Source organism: Cebidichthys violaceus, unplaced genomic scaffold (assembly GCF_023349555.1).
Source record: "Cebidichthys violaceus isolate CVI_PGR_0920_01 unplaced genomic scaffold, fCebVio1.0.p SCAF_12, whole genome shotgun sequence".
NCBI classification, from domain to species: Eukaryota; Metazoa; Chordata; class Actinopteri; order Perciformes; family Stichaeidae; genus Cebidichthys; species Cebidichthys violaceus.
Genome location: NW_027176285.1, coordinates 1,278,667 through 1,297,724, shown reverse-complemented (window position 1 = coordinate 1,297,724; position 19,058 = coordinate 1,278,667). Strand labels below are relative to the sequence as shown.

Here is a 19,058-nt window from a genome sequence, read left to right as displayed (position 1 = left end):
CCACTTAACACTTAACTCTAACCATTCAGCGACTGCTAATTAATTTACCCCCCCCCGCTCACACACACACCCCCTTCCACAACCACCACTTTGCAGGCACCCCACGACAGATTGAATTAAAATAACCTAATTATTCTGAGCTTTGAAACACTTCACTCTAAACAAAAGCAGATGCCTTCAAAACCTCGAAAGAAGAGTCTCTCTCTCTCTCTCTCTCTCTCTCTCTCTCTCTCACTTTTTTTTAAACAGACACTTGTTTTTAGACCAATAAAACAACTGGAGACACCGACTGCCTCAGCTAGTTGTCGGGTGGGACACGCCAACACCCAACATGAGGATTACTGCCCTGAAACGCAGTTAAACCACACAGACACACACACACACACACACACACACACACACACACACACACACACACACACACACACACACACACACACACACACACACACACACACACGACACACACACACGCACACACTTGCCTCTGCTGCTTCCCCGTTTAAAGTAAAGCCATAATTATAACAACACAGTCGGCTACAAACAACGTGGCAGAGAGAGGAGAAGAAAAGAGAAGCTTGTACAGCCACTTCAGTCCAGCACTGATTCATAACCCTAGGCAATAACACACTTTGGTTCTTTATAGTCTACCATTAGCTCATCTATTAAGCAATTATCTTTAAGTATTCTCCTTCTTTTGTCACCGCTCTCACTCTGAAGACTCTCATATTTGGTGATATTCTACAACCTTTTGAGCTTTGCAAAGCAAACCATGGCAGAAACTGACAGAAAAGAGCATCAAGTATCAAGCATAACAGACACACAGCGGCATACTGTACACACACACACACACACACACACACACACACATATACACACACAAAACAAACTGAAGGTGTCATTTTGTCCCAGGAATAAGGTCAGATATTAGGTTTCAGACATGAAGCCAGAATTAGACCACAGCAAAACTGATATGCTTCGCTCTACTGTACCCTTCACAGACACACACACACACACTTTCTCTTCCTCTCACACACAAACACACAAACACATATTCCTTCTCTCTTTTTCCACCCTTTAGTCCCAGACCCCATGTCCTCCCTCACCATTCCCCACACAGTCCATCTGACACCCAAGTACTGTACGGCAATCTATGATATCATCAGACTGCCAGCTAGCAGGCAGGCTGACATTGCCGGCTGCCGGGACAGGAGGGGAGCCAACGGCGAGCACACCTCCCGCGAATACACACACACACACACACACACACACACACAAGCACAAAACGCACAAACACACACGTGCGCATAGACAAATGTGCCAAATATAAGGAAGCTTGGATGGTGAATGAAATCAGGACACACACATATGCCTGGTATTGACATATTGGGTACTGTGAGCACTTTGTTACACATCAGGAAGCCCAGGCTCACTGCTCCTGCATCACAACACATGCAAACAAACAGAAACACACATAGCTGCTCACTCACCTGCACCTGCATGAAAGACCCCCGGTAGAAGCAGCATGCTGCAGCCGACAGGGCACTCCACAGACTACACCTCTCCGTCATGGTGGGTGCACACCTTTCCTCTGCTACCTTTTTTTTTTTTTTTTTTTTTTTTACCTCTTCTTTACCTTCTCCCTCTTCTTCTGTTCTCCGTCTCCTGTCCCTTCCTTTATCTCCACCCCACCCAGGGTGTCCGATCTGAACCCCAGCCCCTGGGCTAAGCCTGTCCCACCCCTGGCTGCCTCTCTGCCTGGCTACCAGCCCCTGAACATAGTGCAACCACTACAGAACCGGGCTACGAGCTACACAGCTAACGCCACAGCACTTGCAGGCAGCTGCTGGCGACCACATCAACTATAGCCCACGAGCGAGCCACTAACAGCTGGTACTGATGACAGCTAGAGATATTACAGCTCCTGACATCTCCACTGCTCCTGCCCTGCGCCGGCTTCAGTCGCTCACGCTCTCGCTGCTCTCCCTCTCGCTGCACTTGCTGCACTTCACGCGGCTGCTAGGGATTACCTCATTGCTTGCTGATGAAAGAAGTGTGGGTGGGGGGAGGGCGGACCAGTGAGAGAGAGGGAGAGAGAGGGTGGGAGGGATGGATGGATGGAGGGAGGGAGGGAGGGAGGGATGGAGGGATGGAAGGTGGTGGGGGGGGGGGGGGTGTATGCTAGCAGGCACAAGCAGAGAGGAGTGCTGTTGAATTGCAGGCAGAAAGCCCCACCCACCCACCCAACGACCCCCGCTCCACTGCTGAGACAATGCTGACACGGGTGGGGTGGAGGGGGTTGAGGGGGGGGTGGGGTGGGGTGGGGGGGGGGGGGGGGGGGGGGGGGGGGGGGGGGGGATGAACTGAGTAAAACAAGGAGAAAGTGGGAAAGGATGGGAGGAGAAGAGGAAAGATAATCAAAAGATGAGCTGATGAAGGAGGAGATGCGGGTAGAAGGAGAGAAAGTAGGAGGAGTGCAGCCTCCCAAAGGAATCTAACCTTTCTTTTGCCATGAAAGGAACCCAGCAGGGGTGCCCCCCACCCTACCATACACACACACACACACACACACACACACACACACACACACACACACACACACACACACACACACACGCTTGAATACAAATTAATACCTTTTATGCATTTCAACACACACGCACACACACACCACTATATATTACTAGAGGTGGCAGGAGCTACAGAGCTTTTGGTTCCTGTTGTGATATAATGTTGATAGAAATTAAATGTGTGAGAGAGAGAGAGAGAGAGAGAATGTGTGTGTGTGTGTGTGTGTGTGTGTGTGTGTGTGTGCACGCAGTAGAATATAATGATGTGTCTCTAAAAAGCCATGCAGACTGCAGCTAGACAGCTCATTATAGGCTGAAACACACAGGCAGGTGTTTCAAGGATAACACGGTGTGATTTTCACCGGCCCATTTCACATATACACACAAACACACACACACACACACACACACACACACACACACACACACACACACACACACACACACACACACACACACACACACACAGGCACACATACCGGCAGGGAGATGTCGGAAGGGGTGGGGCGCTGTCTCCAGAGGCCTGAGTGAGTGACATCATTGAGGACGCCTCACCATGGCAACACTGCCGGAGTACTTGACAGCATCCAAAATTCTGACACTGCATTTAGTTGGGTCTGCACCACTGCAGGGAAGCATAACGCAACATAGCCCGAGGAGGAGAGGAACAGGCAACATACCAACCGGGTGATCGAAAAAGAACAAAAATACAGCATGCTCCTTCTTTTTCTCTCCTTTCCTTACTGAGTCTTTGAGGTCATCTCAACAACACACACACACACACGGCATGAGATGATGCCAGTGATCACTCTGCTAATCTGCCTCTTGAATGCATGCTAGTGGGTCACAGGCAGAAGAGAAAAGGCCGACAGATAAGGAGCTACAAGACACAGGATGGATTCATTAACTGCAGCGACTCCTCTTAATGTAATCTCAAACCATCCAGCGCTGGATTAGACAGATTACACAGCGGGGACACAAATAATCTCATAAGAGGGGCCCTGTGCTCTCCTTCCCTCAATCCTCTGTAATACCTTTCCAAAACAATCAAAACATACAGCATGCTACATCTGGCTGCTGCGCCACACACACACACACACACACACACACACACACACACACACACACACACACACACACAACTTAAAATGCATGCTATGGAGGGGGAGACAAGCAAGTGACAACATGATGGATGCAGAGTTTAAAGCATTGATGGTCTGCTTTGAGTTTAGCATTAAAATTGGCAATGTTAGCGGTCTAATTCCCACTCAGACAGGCCATAATGAAAATGTATTGCACTGTAAGGTCCATTAGCTAAAAGCCACTCCACAAAATTAGACTTTCATGAAACATATACTTTTTATATCACACCTCCTAAACCTATTGACCACGTGTTTTGATTTGAAGTGAAAGCGATCCTGCTAAAATGAGCAGATCCTCTGGTTGTTTTGAGACGAATGCATCCTGAATGCTCCAGCTTGTGTTTCCACACGTCGGTCTGCTTCCTCAGATGAATGTAAGCCAAACAGATGTCAAACGGCTACTTTGGGAGCTGAAACATTAGCGCAAAGTAGCAGATTTACAGAGTCGTACCGTGTTCTCTGGAGATACTGGACACACTAAAGGGCAGATGTTCGGGCGTGTCAGGCACTGAGCTGACAAGTGACTGAATGTATCGAAATACCGATATTATGTATTTATTACAGATGTGGTCGATTCATAATTTTCAAATGTCTGAATCCCACATAATTTAACTTAGTATGTACAATGACACTTATCCAGCAGTCCATCCTGTGTACCATACTACATACTAATCAAGACAAACATAAAAGACCAAAGTTAAGATCACCAATATTTTAAAAACTTTCTACGACATATCATCAAGCTAGAGCCCTCAACGCTCCGTTTCCTTTAAGACGTTTTAAATATATTAGGCTGAACGCTCCACAGACAGTAACTCCACCTTATTCTGTGCCTTTGGGAAGACTAAAGAGTCTCATTCTTACTTTACTGTCTTGTTCACTTCATTACGCTGTCACGTTCTTTTCCTTTCTTTGCTTCATCCTCACTTCGTTTCCACTGTTGCTTCCCTTTAAATCCTTTTATCTGTCTTCCTTTCATTCTCCCATTCCACACCTGTCAGAAAACGCCTGCACAGGTACTCTTTCCACCATTTTCTTGACTTTGTTTTGTTTTTATCTTTTACTCTTACCGTTATCCATTCATTGAACCGGTCCTTTCTCTTTTCAGCATTCCCTCAACTCCCTCTCTCTATGCTCTATTGAATCCAGCCTTTCCCCAACCCCTCTCATCCCCGTGCTCCTCCCCTCATCTCTCCCTTCTCCTTATCCCGACCTCTCATCACTGGCTGAGCCTCCTCCTTCAAGCTTCCACCACTCTCTGATCTCTGTCTTTCCTTCGCTTCTCTCCTCTCGTCCTTCCCTTCTCCTCCATGGTCATCCCTCCACCTTCCCCTCCTTACGCACATCTATCTGTACATCTCCTCCCCTGCTTGGAGGCGGTCTTCAGTTAAATATTAATTAGTGAGCCCCATCCCGCAGGCTGATAGGAGCACAATGGAGAATCCCTGCATGTGCCTGCAAGCCTCCCACTAATGAGAGTGTGTGTGTGTGTGTGTGTGTGTGTGTGTGTATGTGTGTGTGTGTGTGTGAGAGAGAGAGACACACAGAGAGATTGAAAGAGAACATAGACAGCGAGAGTGTGTGTGTGTGTGTGTGTGTGTGTGTGTGTGTGTGTGTGTAAGAGTAAAATGTGTGTAGGTGCATGTGTGTGAGAGACGAGAAGAGACACACCGAGGGCAGATCACGATTACATGTGCACACACATCATTATGTGTGTCTATGTGTTTGCACACGTGCGTCTCTAAAACAAAGGCCCGGGCTCCGTTGGGGGTTAGCGGGGGTGCAGCTAATGATCTCTGTGTGTGTGTGTGTGTCTGATTGTCATCAGTGTGTTTCTTCACAAGGTGGACCCCATTCACCGACTGGTTAATCCGTATCGAACCACCAGATGTGTGTTTCAAAGGCCGTTTGAAACATCAGCCCGCGATAATGATGCAGCGAGAGGAAGAGGCCTGGTGGAAAACGCTGGGACTTTGTAGGGGGAAAAAAAAAAGATGAATTTAGGTGTGAAATAGCGCAATTAAAAATCAGCTGTCCTGCTTTAATCGCATTGAAATGACTTAGCCTTACATAAATGTGTTGCTGTAGCAACTAGACACATCTTGAGCGTGAATAAAGCAGTGTGTAATACTGTTTTAGAGAAATCAATGTGACATTATTCTGTGAGACGCGTGCTGCTTAGTGGCATGGGTGTGCTGGCCTTGAATGGGATGGACAAAATAACAGGAACACTTGAGAATAACATGGTCCTTCAGTAAATGGCACAGCTTTTGTTTGCTCATCGTTTCTGATCGTGTGCTTGGGCCTTTTTGTTAACACAGTTGTATTTTGCATGTGGTCACAGGGTTTTGGAGACTTTTCTCTTTACCACATCACATCATCTTTTTACCGTTTTATGACTGGAATACCAGGAGGTCAGACAGCAACCGCTTTATTGTAAATCATAACGACAAAGGCAATTAGACAATGAGCCATTTCAAGTGAAAACCAATTAGCAAAGTGTTGCCGATAGTCACCATTTTTTGGCCACAAGTGTGGCTCGAGGGATAGCGTTGGCAGTCGAGTCGGTCTGTAAGTCACTTTGGTCCAGATTGAAATATCGCAACAACCTGAATCCTCTAGGGACCATCGGCAGGTCAAAGTCTTCCCCTATCCGGTGAAATTATCTCACCATTTACTACAGCCAATCGATGGCCACAAGATTTGTTACAGACGTTCATGGTTCCCAGAGGATGGATCCCACCGACTCCGACGATCCCCTGGCTTTTTCTCAAAGTCAACATAAGGATGACGTGCTAATGTTAGCATGCTAACACAATCAGATCAGACATTACCTGCTGGGATTGTCGTTATTGGTTTGAATTTTTGGTCAGCTGTCATGTCACTCTGAACATTTCACTAAACTGGTGTTTACTGCAGGGTATTGTACAGTTTTGCATTTTAAGGTATTTCTATTATTTTGTCAAAGTCAAATGTGACAGATGACTATGTTCCATAATGGCATTATTGGCCTTTTTGTCTTTGGTGACCTAAATAAACAGATTCATGCAAACAATCTAGACGTGACCGCGGTGTATGTACTGTACATGTGTGCAGCAATGTGTCTGTACTGGCTCTCTGTCGGTCTGTCTGCACGGTGAAGGAATGGTAACTGGAGACTTTCCAGGGGTGTGTTACCGACGGCCAGCCCTGACAGTTTGCACCCCCTCTCATTTACAGAGGCGCCACATTAATTCATCTGCTGCGATAGTCACACGCACGCATACGCACCCACGGGGCACTGCCTTTAATTTAAGGCTGCGCAGACACACATACAGATTTAGAAAATTCAAACCATTCGCATAATCAAACATGCAGGAACAGATACGCAGCTGAGCCCCTTCACACTCAACAGCAGTGGGACTCTTGTGCCAGACGTATGTTAATAAAGCACATATGATCCGAACCCATTCCAACCCCCCCCGCCCCCCCCGCCCCCGTCAGAGTAACACCAAACCACTAAACAGGACGGTAGACAAAGCAGGGCTGGGCTGCAGGCAGAAACAAACGCACACACAGTCACAGAGCCACACACATGCAGACCATGAGGGAACAAGCTCACACTTCAAGTGAGACCGAACACTTTTTACTGGTTACTGAATGACTCAGTGTCATCAGGCCTGCTTTAGCACCAACCTCAGCCATTTTAAAACTGCTTTTTTCATCTTCCACTAAAAGTCATAAAAACAAAAACAGCAGATATTGCTTGACCAGCCGTGCGTCAACATGAAAAATTGATGATGATAGATATTTTATGATAAAGCCTAAAAGATAAATAACTTGTCCTGAATTCTTTCGGGGCTTTTCTTACTGATTGCTTATTTTCTTTGAGCATACTCACATCAGATCGGTTTGTCTTGCTCTCCGTCTCACCTCGTCTTGTTTTCATTTCATGCATACGGGATACAGCGTGTGTGTGTGTGTGTGTGTGTGTGTGTGTGTGTGTGTGTGTGTGTGTGTGTGTGTGTGTGAGATTAAATAAGTGTACGTGCTCATGTAACAAACCAGGGGGGGAGTCACTGGCCTGGTCTTTCCCGTTATAAAAGGGAACACTGAGGCCAACTCCTGATTTAAACATCAGTTGTCATAAATGTTTCAGGGGAAAAGGAAGGAGATGGAGGGATTGCTGGCAGCTTTCAGGGAGTGGATGGGGAGGTGGGTGGTGGTGGTGGTGGTGGCGGGGGAGGGTGTTATGGTGTTTGAGAGCGATTCAAGGAAATAGGAAACAAATTTGGGTGACAAAACATGTATGAGGATTGGAAAAAGGTTGGGGCTTAAGGCAGAAAACAATGATCCTACTTCATCCAATATCACATGCATGAAACATGTTAAAATGTCAAGCTTATTTCAAATTGAAAAACTTCCAGTGTTTACTTTGTGTCAGCATGAAGGAGGCACTAATGGTATTAGGTACTAGTTACAAGGTGACCTATATCATAAGTGGAGCCACAGCGTTTTACAGTGGAGGTGGGTCACCTCGCCTGAAATAAAGAGCGCTTCACTGACATCATAAAAAATGAATACACCTTTATGAAATTAAACATTTAAGAGCAGAGGCAGCATTTCGGACAGAGTTGGTCAGACCTTCATCTTCTGAGTAAATTGATGAAGAACACAGTAAACACTATGCAGTTTATAAGAAGGTATTCTGGAGCTATTAGAGGTTTGTTTACAGGAGTTATGTTCATAAACACAGCAGTAAAACAAGCCTACTACTTCTCCTTTATGAGGACTCTTCGAGGTTCACATGCTGTTGTTCTGCAGTGTGGTGGGGTTTAACTACGTGCTGTGATCAGAGGAAGTTGTATATATTTGTTTTACAAAATGAATACAGGTCGGGGTCATAGGAGACGGCTTTAACCACTTGCCTGTGATAGAAAATCAATAGAAACACTGATCCAGCTCAACACTTCTTCTTCTGCTCTCAGTTTGAAATCCAGTATCTGATTTAATGTGTCTTTCTGGTGTACAGGATGCATGAATCCCTCTCACGCATCTCCAAGGTCATGAAGCAGCTTCCCTTGCTCTCTGGTCCACGAGGAGTTCACATCTCCGGCGCACTGCCCCACCTAGTGGCCGCAGAGCAGACTGCTGGCTGTAGCCGCAGCACCAGCGCTGCCTCGCTCCAAATTCAGTTAGCCGAATTGGTAGACTGAATCTGTCTGAATGCAGAGTGAGCCTGATGAAATGAGCGCAACTGTTGAAGACTAAGGGCTAATACTCAGCTACAATTACATCAGAGAGCTCACATTAAAGAAAACCTAATTCAATAGTGTGGGAGAGAGGAGGACATTTAAACTACTCGCATCTACTGGCATCTCAGGCATTACATGTGTCTGCATGTGTGTCACTGATAGAGAACAGACCTTGTCTCGTGGAGCGAGAAAGATTTATGTGGGAAAATATTCAATTACACACACACACACACACACACACACACACACACACACACACTGTCTGTACAATCATACCACACAGACTGAAGAGGACGAGACAAGGGCAGAGACACCTTGATAGAGCAGTCTTACCTGCACATATTCCTCCTGGCTCTCTGCTGGATCCATGTGGCTGAAGAAACAGACAGAGAGACAAGAGAGAGATGAATAAGGGGAAATGTTAGGTAACATTTCTGACAAATTGTGTGATACACACATGTTCACACATGTCCGTGTTTGATCTGGTCTTGTAACAGGTGCAGTGCATGCTATCCCTGTATTCCCATGACCCACTTCTGCAGCGGCCTCTCCGGTGAGTACAATATTGTTGCAGGCCAGCTTCATGGAAAACGGGGAGATAACAAACCCCACCGAGCATCTAAGGTTGCCAAATATGGAGCTGGCCTCTCAAATCTCTCAGGCGCAATAACTCACACGTTTACACTCATGATGCATCCGGATCGTGTGTCAGAACCCCGCTCCACTGGAGTCTAGGGAGCCATGCTGTGGGTACTTTGTGATACGGGGCGAGCGCGAGCTAAAGGGGTAATTACACTCGCAGACAAGTTTTAAGATCAATCACTCAGCGCAGCTCGAAAACGGCACGATGGGTCTCAAAGGGCCCAGAGCAAAGCCGTGTTACACATGACCACAGAGAGGCCAGATCAAAGGGTCCCATCACGGCAGCGGGCTTGGGAATGTTAATAGGTCCCATGACAGAGGAGCTCGACATTCCCTTCACAAACTGTCCTGTGCCTGTACATTTTTTAAAAATGGTTGTACAAATGTAAAATATATTCCCTCCATCATTTGCGCTGACAATAACTTCAGCATTTATCCAGAGAAGAATGTGAGCTGTAAATAGAAAAAACATGCCGATCATGCATCAGGCTTTGAAAACAAACAACTAGATAAAAACAAAGGCCATCTAGCTCTATAGAGAGGAGCTGAAGTCCAGGTCAAGCATACCAGCGGTGGTTCAAACACCTACGGACATAACTTGTGTTCATACTTTGAAACAATAGAAAATGATTTGAACTATTCTTGCAAGTCAGATTAGTGTTAATAATAAACATTTCAGATGCAGAACCTACTTCTCCACATAATCTTTTGCAAATCCCCTTGCAGCTGTTTGATTACTGCAGTAAGGCGATCTTTATTTTGTTTCTAAATAGTTGATCAAACAAACAAAAAAGCCCAACAATCCTTTAGTTTACTAATGGGGCGATATGAAAGACTTTCATGCTTGATTTAATTGAACTCATCACACATAATATGTGTATTATTTACTCCCCCTACTACTCTCTACTCTGCAGGCAGCAGCCACATCCGACTCAACAACAGAGGTTGTCATGTGTTGTAAACTGGACAGCCTGACACAAACGTGTGATTTTGAGCAAATTTGCAGGGTTTTTTTCTTGATTAATCAATGTGTCTATTACATGTCATAAAGGAGTGAAACATATTCATCACAATGCAAGAGAATTAAAAGTAATGTATTGAAATAGTATGTTTTATCTGACCGAAGGTCCACTCCCAACAGATGTGAGTTTAATGTCACATATGACATCAAAAAGCATCAAATCCTCACATTTGAGATACTTGAAAACAGACTGAGATGATTGATCTGCTGCTGATGAAGTTTCTGTTGATTGATTAGTCCAGTGATGGTAGGGCATCCCCCTGTTCATCCTCTTCTATAATCAGGGCCCAACAAAGGAGTTCACGTGCACAGGCAAAACATGCAAAACTCATAATTATGCCAGCAGAGCAGACTATCCCAGAGACACCAAGACAGCCCAATCTTACCAGTGACGTGAGAACAAATGAATACGGTTATCCAGGAAAAAAGCAGGCCCAGTCAGGCATGGGAGAGCTGCAGGTGAGAGACATGGACAGCAGGCTGAGGACAGCAGGCCGAGAGACGGAAGGACTTGTGATTTAGGGCTGAACAGACAGGAGAGATCTCGAATGTGACTTTACTCCACCGTACAGCCGTTATTCCCACGGTCCCTGGGCTGAACTAATGGGCTGATGCTGCACGCTCGCACGTGCACGCCCCCCATGCATACCAGCACAACTGCAGCCACGCATGCATGCGCACGCACACACACACACACACACACACACACACACACACACACACACACACACACACACACACACGCGCAGACGCGGTGTAAATCCCACTGTAACACGATACACGCACGCACTCTGCTATTATGCGTGGAATTCTGGAGGCAGGGAGACCTCGGCATGTCACGGTGGAAGCAACGAGAACAACGCAACGTGCTCTGCTGAGAGGAGGAGTCACACGACTTTTTATTCTCTCATCAAACTCTCCAATAAAGTTCTGAGTGTGCTGATACATCCACTTCAACGTCACAATAACGCGCACAATGAGCTGCGCACCAAAAACAGAAAAGCTCGTTCGTGTTGGTCTCCTGTAACAAATCAATGTAAAATTTAAAAAATAAGATCAACAGTGCGGCGGCTTTCCAGCAGCATCCGATCAATACAAGGAATCAATATCACCTGCTGCCTTTAACCAGTGAAGTAATGAATCCTGTTATGGTCTCACCTCACACCCATCGCCCGAGGCAAGTCCTGTTCACTGCAAAGTCAACACGAACTGTGAACCGTCCATCTCCCCCGGTGGGTCCACGCGCAGGTATAAAAGAAACAAACCGCTTTGCGCCCCCTGGCTTACGCACAGAGCATGGACGGAATCACAATGTGCTGCAGCCGCAGTTCCTTCACTCTCACAGCAATGTGACTGTATTGTGTGGTAATGTTACCTAACATGTCACTTTAGGGACATGCGACATGTACAGGGGCCTGAATGCTTGAGCAAATATGCCAAAATAACAATGTTAAAATGCTCCATTACAAGTAAAAGCCCTTCATTGAAAGTACAGTATTCTCAGCAGAATCTACTCAGTGAAAGTAAAAAGTACTGTTTCTGCAGAGCAAATGGCAGTAATAAAACCAAGTCATTATAGAAACAGGACAAGGAGACTTTCCTTAGCCAGATAATAGTGCTGTGCATACCAAACAAATCTGGGTCAAACTGTTACAGGACCTTACATGTATGTCACTCTCCCCTCCTCCCCAACCAGTAGCTGTTCCTCCTTCAGGGACTGTGTTGTCCAAGAAGAACAACAGGAAGGTAAATGAGCTGTTGGCATAAGAAGGAAAGATAATCACCTGGAAATGCAGTCAGAATGTGGGTTTGCTTCCGTCAGCTCTCTGCGCTCTGCCTCCACCTTTGGGTCCGGTGCAGGTCCGGACTCTGACTCGTGTGTCTGATCATCCCCCCGGATGAGTGGAGGTGATGAAGTCTCCTTAGGCTTCAAGTTCTGCTCGTCACAAGACTCTGGTTGGAGTGCAGCTCTTGAGCCACCAGATGGCGACATGGTGTTTGTGACACCAGTTCCACCTGTAGGTTCAGACTGGGTCTTGGGATCAGTGAGGGAGCCTTTGCCGAGCCCGGTGTCAGCTTCATCTCCAGACACTTTGGATGAGGCTGCTGTGGGCCTTCGGAGCCCACGGTCTTGATCCCCTGCAGGTCGCTGGCTTTGACTTCTGCCGATGCCGCTCTTGTCTTTGCTCTTCTTACTGCTGCTGGGGCCTGCTAGAGAAATCACAGATGGACGTGTTAGTATCGTCACGGTGAAGAGTTATCCCGTAGGTGTTGTTCCTAACCTCTGCTGCCTTACCTTTCTTGTCTTTCCTCCTCCTCAGAAGCCGTGGCAGCGTACCCATGTGTGTGTAGCTCTCACTGGAGCGGACGTAGCTGGCAGTGCGAGGACGCATGGCGCCCATGTCGTCCATCGTCTCGACAACTGGATCCAGGAGTGACAGTGCAGTGTCCCCGCCGCAGCCAGTGCCATCTCCAGACACACATCCGGGCCTAGACTTGGAAGGAGAGGACTTAGAGTCCGATTTATCGCTGGAACGGCGAAAAGAGAGGTTGGTGAGACTACCAAACCACTTGAAGCCTTGAGAGAGGAACAGTTAGAGAAGAAGAGGAAGTGATCATAATGTGGTAACAAATCATATATGGAGATGTGGCGATACACAATTCTGTCGTCTGAATCAGTAATAACAATAGCAATCTATTATTCAAAAATAATAAAAAAAAATGTCTCTTCTGCTCAGTTGTTTCAGAGCTAGTGTTTTCATTGTGTTGCTCTACAGACGAGATGTAGAGGCAGTCAACCATTTACAACCATGAAGTGGGACGTGTGTGTGTGTGTGTGTGTGTGTGTGTGTGTGCGTGCGTGTGTGTGCGTGTGTGCGTGTGTGTGTGTGTGTGTGTGTGTGTGTGTGTGTGTGTGTGTGTGTGTTTGTGAGTGTGTGCGGATGGATGCATAAGGTCCTGCTTGGTTGTCCCTGTGTGTCAACATCAGCAGTCATGCACATGTTTTGTTATTTATATAAAGGCCTGCTTTTACAAAGCTGTAAATAATTCAATAATCATATAGTGCATGGAAATTAAATATAATAAACTGAAAGCCAAAGCAGGTCCAACATCTCTTCATTTTTGTACACATCTTCCTTTGTTAACTGCAAGTCGATTTTTGCATGCCGTCATTATCACCAAAATGTTGCATATGACACACACACACACACACACACACACACACACACACACACACACACACACACACACACACACACACACACAATACTCACTCAGTTTCCGTATGCTCATGGTGTGACTGCAGTGTGGGTATGAGATCAGCTGCAGGAGGTTGACAGATGGACCATCTGAGAGGAGCTGCAGAGCGACAGAGAACAGAGACCCAGATAGGGGAGGATAACTTGTTGAGGAGGAGAAAACCTCAGCGCAGACCGCAGTTCCTCCCTGAGAAGTGTTTGCATGTGTGACAGAGACAACGCTGAGAGATGAGAGGCAGCGACAGGGGCAGGGCACACTGTGACACTTCCTGTGTAAAGCTGAAGAGACCAATGGCAAGAGGAACAGATGACAGGGCTTGAAAGGATAATATATCATATCATAAATGTATGAAACGTGTGAGTGTGCCCTCTGACCCTCTGAATGAAAAGGTGACAGAAAGAGTGGTGATGGAAACAGAAGTGCTGATTGGTCACTTCTGTCCCATTGAAAGTAAAATAACTCCATAACTATCACCTTTGACACCACTGATTATCTGTAAGCTCGGAGTCTTTCATCTTCTCAGAGCAGTTTATATACAAAGAGTTCATGTTTGATAGGATCAAGTTACTGTAACCTCTCTGCTGCACACTTCTGCGTGTCTGAGACACCTGACCTTTATGAGGGAATAAATGATTCAATCAGAAGTGAGAGAATATTTCCGTGGTAATGGGGACCTGTTGTTGTTTGTCAGCACGTCTCAGATCAATGCAGGACGTTCTGCAGAGCACCTGGAATTTGAATTAGATTTCTATGAGTCACACCGGGTTCTGATGCATCAAGGACGGGTTTGTTGCTCTTTTACTTCAGGCAGCACTGATGTGTGTGCCACTTGCTTTTTCCTCTCGCTATTTGGGAGATCATCTTGGATTCCTGATGTGAGGGTGATGTGTTAGAGCTGGTGTGTCACTCAGCATTATCAAGTTGAAACTTCAATTATGTTTCGATTGAATTACACAGAATTTTGGTTATGTGTATAAAATGGTGCAAAAGACATGTAGAATGATGGAAAAGTCCAGTTCTAAAAACGCGGAGGATTCATCAAACATCAAACATTGTATGTATAGTTTGTATATAAGAGTTGATTTAAGGGGAATCATATGAAACATATGAAGAAAACTTGTTGACACATTTGATGAGAAAGATCTTCATGAGTTGTTGTTTTTGTTTAGACTGTCCATTCTAAAACAGTGACAGAATGTACAGTTTGTTAGTTGGTTTTTCTGACAGGTAATGTTGTCAATGATGCAAATAATGACTAGTTAAGCAAAATGGTATGAAACCTTAAACCAGGGCTGGCATCCTGTTCCCCTCAGCGTTTAGCAATGTTTCTTCTAACCACAGTCTGCTCTTTGTTTTTGTCATTTTGCTGTGAGGAGAAGACGTTTGTATCTTTCTTCCCCTTTTTTCAAAGATGATGAAAAAAATAAAATACAGTATTCTAATGAAGGGGCAAACTCCATAAATGCAAAAATGTATCTTTTCCATTTCATTTAGACATTTTATATGAGTAGTTCTTTAAAAAGAATGCTTGATATTGGTATATATATTATTATTATTATTATATATTATATTGTGAAGGTGTCATCAGGGAGATGAGTGAAGATCACAGTAGTATAACGTCTACTCGTCTATATGGTGTTTTGTAGGAGCCAGATGCCTTCAAGGGCTTTCACTTCCTTCTGACTTTTGGGCGTGCGGCTTCTGCAAAGACGCTTTTCGTCTTCCTGTCAAGACCAAACCAGTAAATATGTAGCCCTGAAACCGTGAAGTGTGAAGGCGTACAACATGTACATCATGAAGCAAAATGAAACTCCAGCACATCTGACATATTTAACCTGCCCCTCATTATTAAAAACAATACCAGCAGCTGAAACTGGAGGTCATTCTATAATTGTAACATATTTATTTTATTTCATATTATCGTTGAATTATTTTCCTCCATTTTCCACCCAAAGAGGCGCTGAAGGTAACAGTTCAGATGTTCCTGCTCACTTGTTTTATCATCACGTTGTCTGGTTTTATTGGGTCAACTAAACTAAAGGTCACTTTTAAGGTGTCGCTCAAAACGCTCTTCAGATTCACACGGGCGTCCTCAACCAAAGAGCTTTTTGTCACAGAAGTCTAGCCACAAAGAGGAACTGTGGTCCTTTCACACAGAAACCGTGAGAGATCATTATCTTCTGTTTGTGCCCCATGTAATCCTTTGTGTGTCTTAAAGTGTGTCTGTCCCTCAGGGTGACGCCTTGTTCAGGACAAGGTCCTCTTAGGGGATACGGTCCAATGGGACACCTGGTTTTGGTTCAGCCTCCAGACTCCACCAAATGAGCATGACTCTGTAATCCACCAGTATGGAGGTGGATGGAGTGAAGAAAAACACACAAGCGTGTGAGCACACACACACACACACACACACACACACACACACACACACACACACACACACACACACACACACACTGAAGCTGAAGTAATGGGTAGGACTTTCATTTTGGGCTTCGTGTCCCGACCATTTTGTTTCCCGCAGAAGTAATTTGTTAGAGTGAATGACTGTGTGTTTGTCGTGTGTTTGTGTTGTGCCTGTGTGTGCGCTGCTTTAATTTCACCTTGATGAAAAACAAGACTTCAATAATTCAGCTCTCCGCCTCCTCATACGATGACAAATATCAGTCGCTTTGACCCGAGGCGGCGCTGATACACACCGCCGAGTGAGAGACACACAACTGAAACCTTAGTCACACAAAAACAGAAGCGCTGTCGGCCTGACTGAGGTCCCTGCACATGTTGCTTTATTTATATATATATATATATATATATATATATATATATATATATAGAGAGAGAAAACTTTATTTCCAACATTTCTTACCACAAGTATAAATATCAAGACAATTGTGATCCTTCATAATTTGATCACGCATCTTAATAACAGTAATTATAGCACCAAATATGACACAATTGTTTCTTTAGCCCCTTAAGAAATATAATACAAAAGCAGGACTAAGTCAGTGTACTAACACGTTGATGTTCTTTAACAGGTTATAGAAATACTTGTTATTCTTGCTTATTGATTATTTAGGGTTATTTATGATAATAGATAATAAACATCTAATAGATGTAAGGTAACTATCTTCCTGTTTTATCATAATAATGTCAGAAATAGAACATACACATGATTCTATCTTATTAATGAAGACATTTTACAAGCCCAACAATGTAGCCTAAAAAACAGAAAAGAAATATGGTTTTATGGTTTTTCCTTCTTGCTTCCATTATAGTTCCAATAATGTCAGCATTAACTATATGTGGAGCGGTGGTAATATTGTATTTGCTGGCATAATTCAGTTTACAGCGGCGACTTTGCGATTGTATTTTCTATTCTTCTCCAGTCAGACCTGCTGTGATTCAAAACACATTTGCAAAACATTGTTTCAGCACCTGAACGCCACATGAATGAATTATCCTTGAATGTGAAATATGAAGTTATTTCTGGCTGACATCCGCAATGTGTTCCGTATCTGCTGTACATTACTGTGCAATACGGGTGGTGTGTTTCAATACATTCACTAAATCATCCTTTCTGACGTTACTGCAGCATCAACTGCGGTACAAGTCTTCATTAGAGTGGGATTGTGAACTTTGGTGTGATCCTGCTGTCAGCGTTCGGCTGCAGGATCGATGACATCTGCTCACTTTGATTTACTGAGGACACTCTGAAAGCAATATATATCCTTCAATGTTTAAAAGTGCAGAATATTATCAGTAAAAGTGTTACTGATGTAATAATGTGTAAGAAGCATTTCAAGGTTGTAAATAACGTCTAACTGCGTTAAATGCTGTTGCGCTACATAACCTGTAAAATGTATCATATGTGATAAACTACAGTAATGATATGAGGGTTTGAAACAGTTAAAGACTGAAAGTCACAGCTGCTGTATAACTGAACATTGTACACTTCATGTCCCTGTGTTGTCCCCGGGAGGACAACAGTCAGTTCTCGTACCTGTCTCTTATTATTGTACGCTGTCCAATAAAAGAGAAATGCCGCAAAAAAAAGATCATCGAAAAATGATATTTTGAAGAGGGGAAGGTTGAGACGACAGTGTGTTCCGACTGTGTTGTCATCAGGTGTAGGCACCTGGTATTGATGTGGCCTCTGTTCGTCATACAAAGGAGAGGCTGGACTGTTGAAGCCTTGTCATCAGGATGAAATTAAAGCAGCACACACTCATCCATGGCGTACATGGATACATCCTTTGCTGTACTTGTGGGGACCTTGACTTGACGTCACACTCTCAGTATTCTGTGTACTTTTTCCAAAAGTTAAGAACACTTACATGAAATTTGATGAAAGGCTCGAGCCGTCATGCCTGCTTCTGGATACATTAGGACAATATGGATGTAAAGACGGTGGACTACGGAATGAGTTTCCTCCAATACATACTCCTGTGCTTTGTTAATGTTTGTCTTCACCGTCTCTTCTGTAAAATATATTTAAATTGGTACAAATAAAATGTGACCACAAGTCAAATATAGGTATATTAGTGAGTGCATAGAAACGTTTCCATATCTGTTTACAAATGGTTCTGCTTGCAGGTTCTCTCTTGCAGGGAGAATCAGTATCATTGTAATTGGATAATGGACTTAAAATACAGTATGGCATTTAAAATGTGTCATCATGTTTCAGACTGCGGGGGGCGCCAAAGACAAATCAATTTTTCACTAGAGAGAAGATCAACATAGACGACTCACAGCAAAGAACTGTGATGCATAACACTCAAATATTCAACATCATTTATAGCTGTGGGTAACAGCATCTGTTGTTCTACTCCTCAGAAGAAAGACTACAACTTAGAAACACAATATAAACATAATGTACGGGATCAAACGTGTCATTAAGACATTAATTAGGATCTCTTTATGAATAATCATCTCATGCAAACACTCAATTACCCACCAATCTGCTGCTGTTCATGTCTCTGTCATTCCCTTTGTGCTTTGGGAGGGAAGTCAAGAGGCCTGCTTAGTAATAGGGAATACAGATCTCTGTGTGTGTGTGTGTGTGTGTGTGTGTGTGTGTGTGTGTGTGTGTGTGTGTGTGTGTGTGTGTGTGTGTGTGTCTTTAATGAGTCCAGCCAGCTGAAGGTGACTCATCTGCACCAGGGGCAGCTCTCATAGTAACACTCTTCTC

The 19,058-nt window shown here is 44.6% G+C and overlaps 1 protein-coding gene across 5 annotated transcripts in view; it reads right to left on the bottom strand.

Moving 5' to 3' along the window:
* sh2d3ca (SH2 domain containing 3Ca) overlaps positions 1-14,048 on the bottom strand; it is a 47,539-nt gene extending 33,491 nt beyond the window's left edge. For 2 of the 5 annotated variants that reach the window (XM_068705841.1, XM_068705837.1), the window contains exons 1-4: positions 13,885-14,048; positions 12,906-13,187; positions 12,394-12,820; positions 9,280-9,319 (exon numbers count right to left, since the gene is read on the bottom strand). In XM_068705841.1, coding sequence (XP_068561942.1) covers positions 9,280-9,319; positions 12,394-12,820; positions 12,906-13,187; positions 13,885-13,903 — 768 coding nt within the window. In that variant the 5' untranslated portion in view covers positions 13,904-14,048. Of the gene's footprint in view, positions 1-1,490; positions 2,063-9,279; positions 9,320-10,995; positions 11,041-12,393; positions 12,821-12,905; positions 13,188-13,884 lie in introns of those variants that run through there. The other 3 variants (XM_068705838.1, XM_068705840.1, XM_068705839.1) reach the window with 3 other exon arrangements.
* Between the last annotated feature and the right edge of the window lie 5,010 nt (positions 14,049-19,058).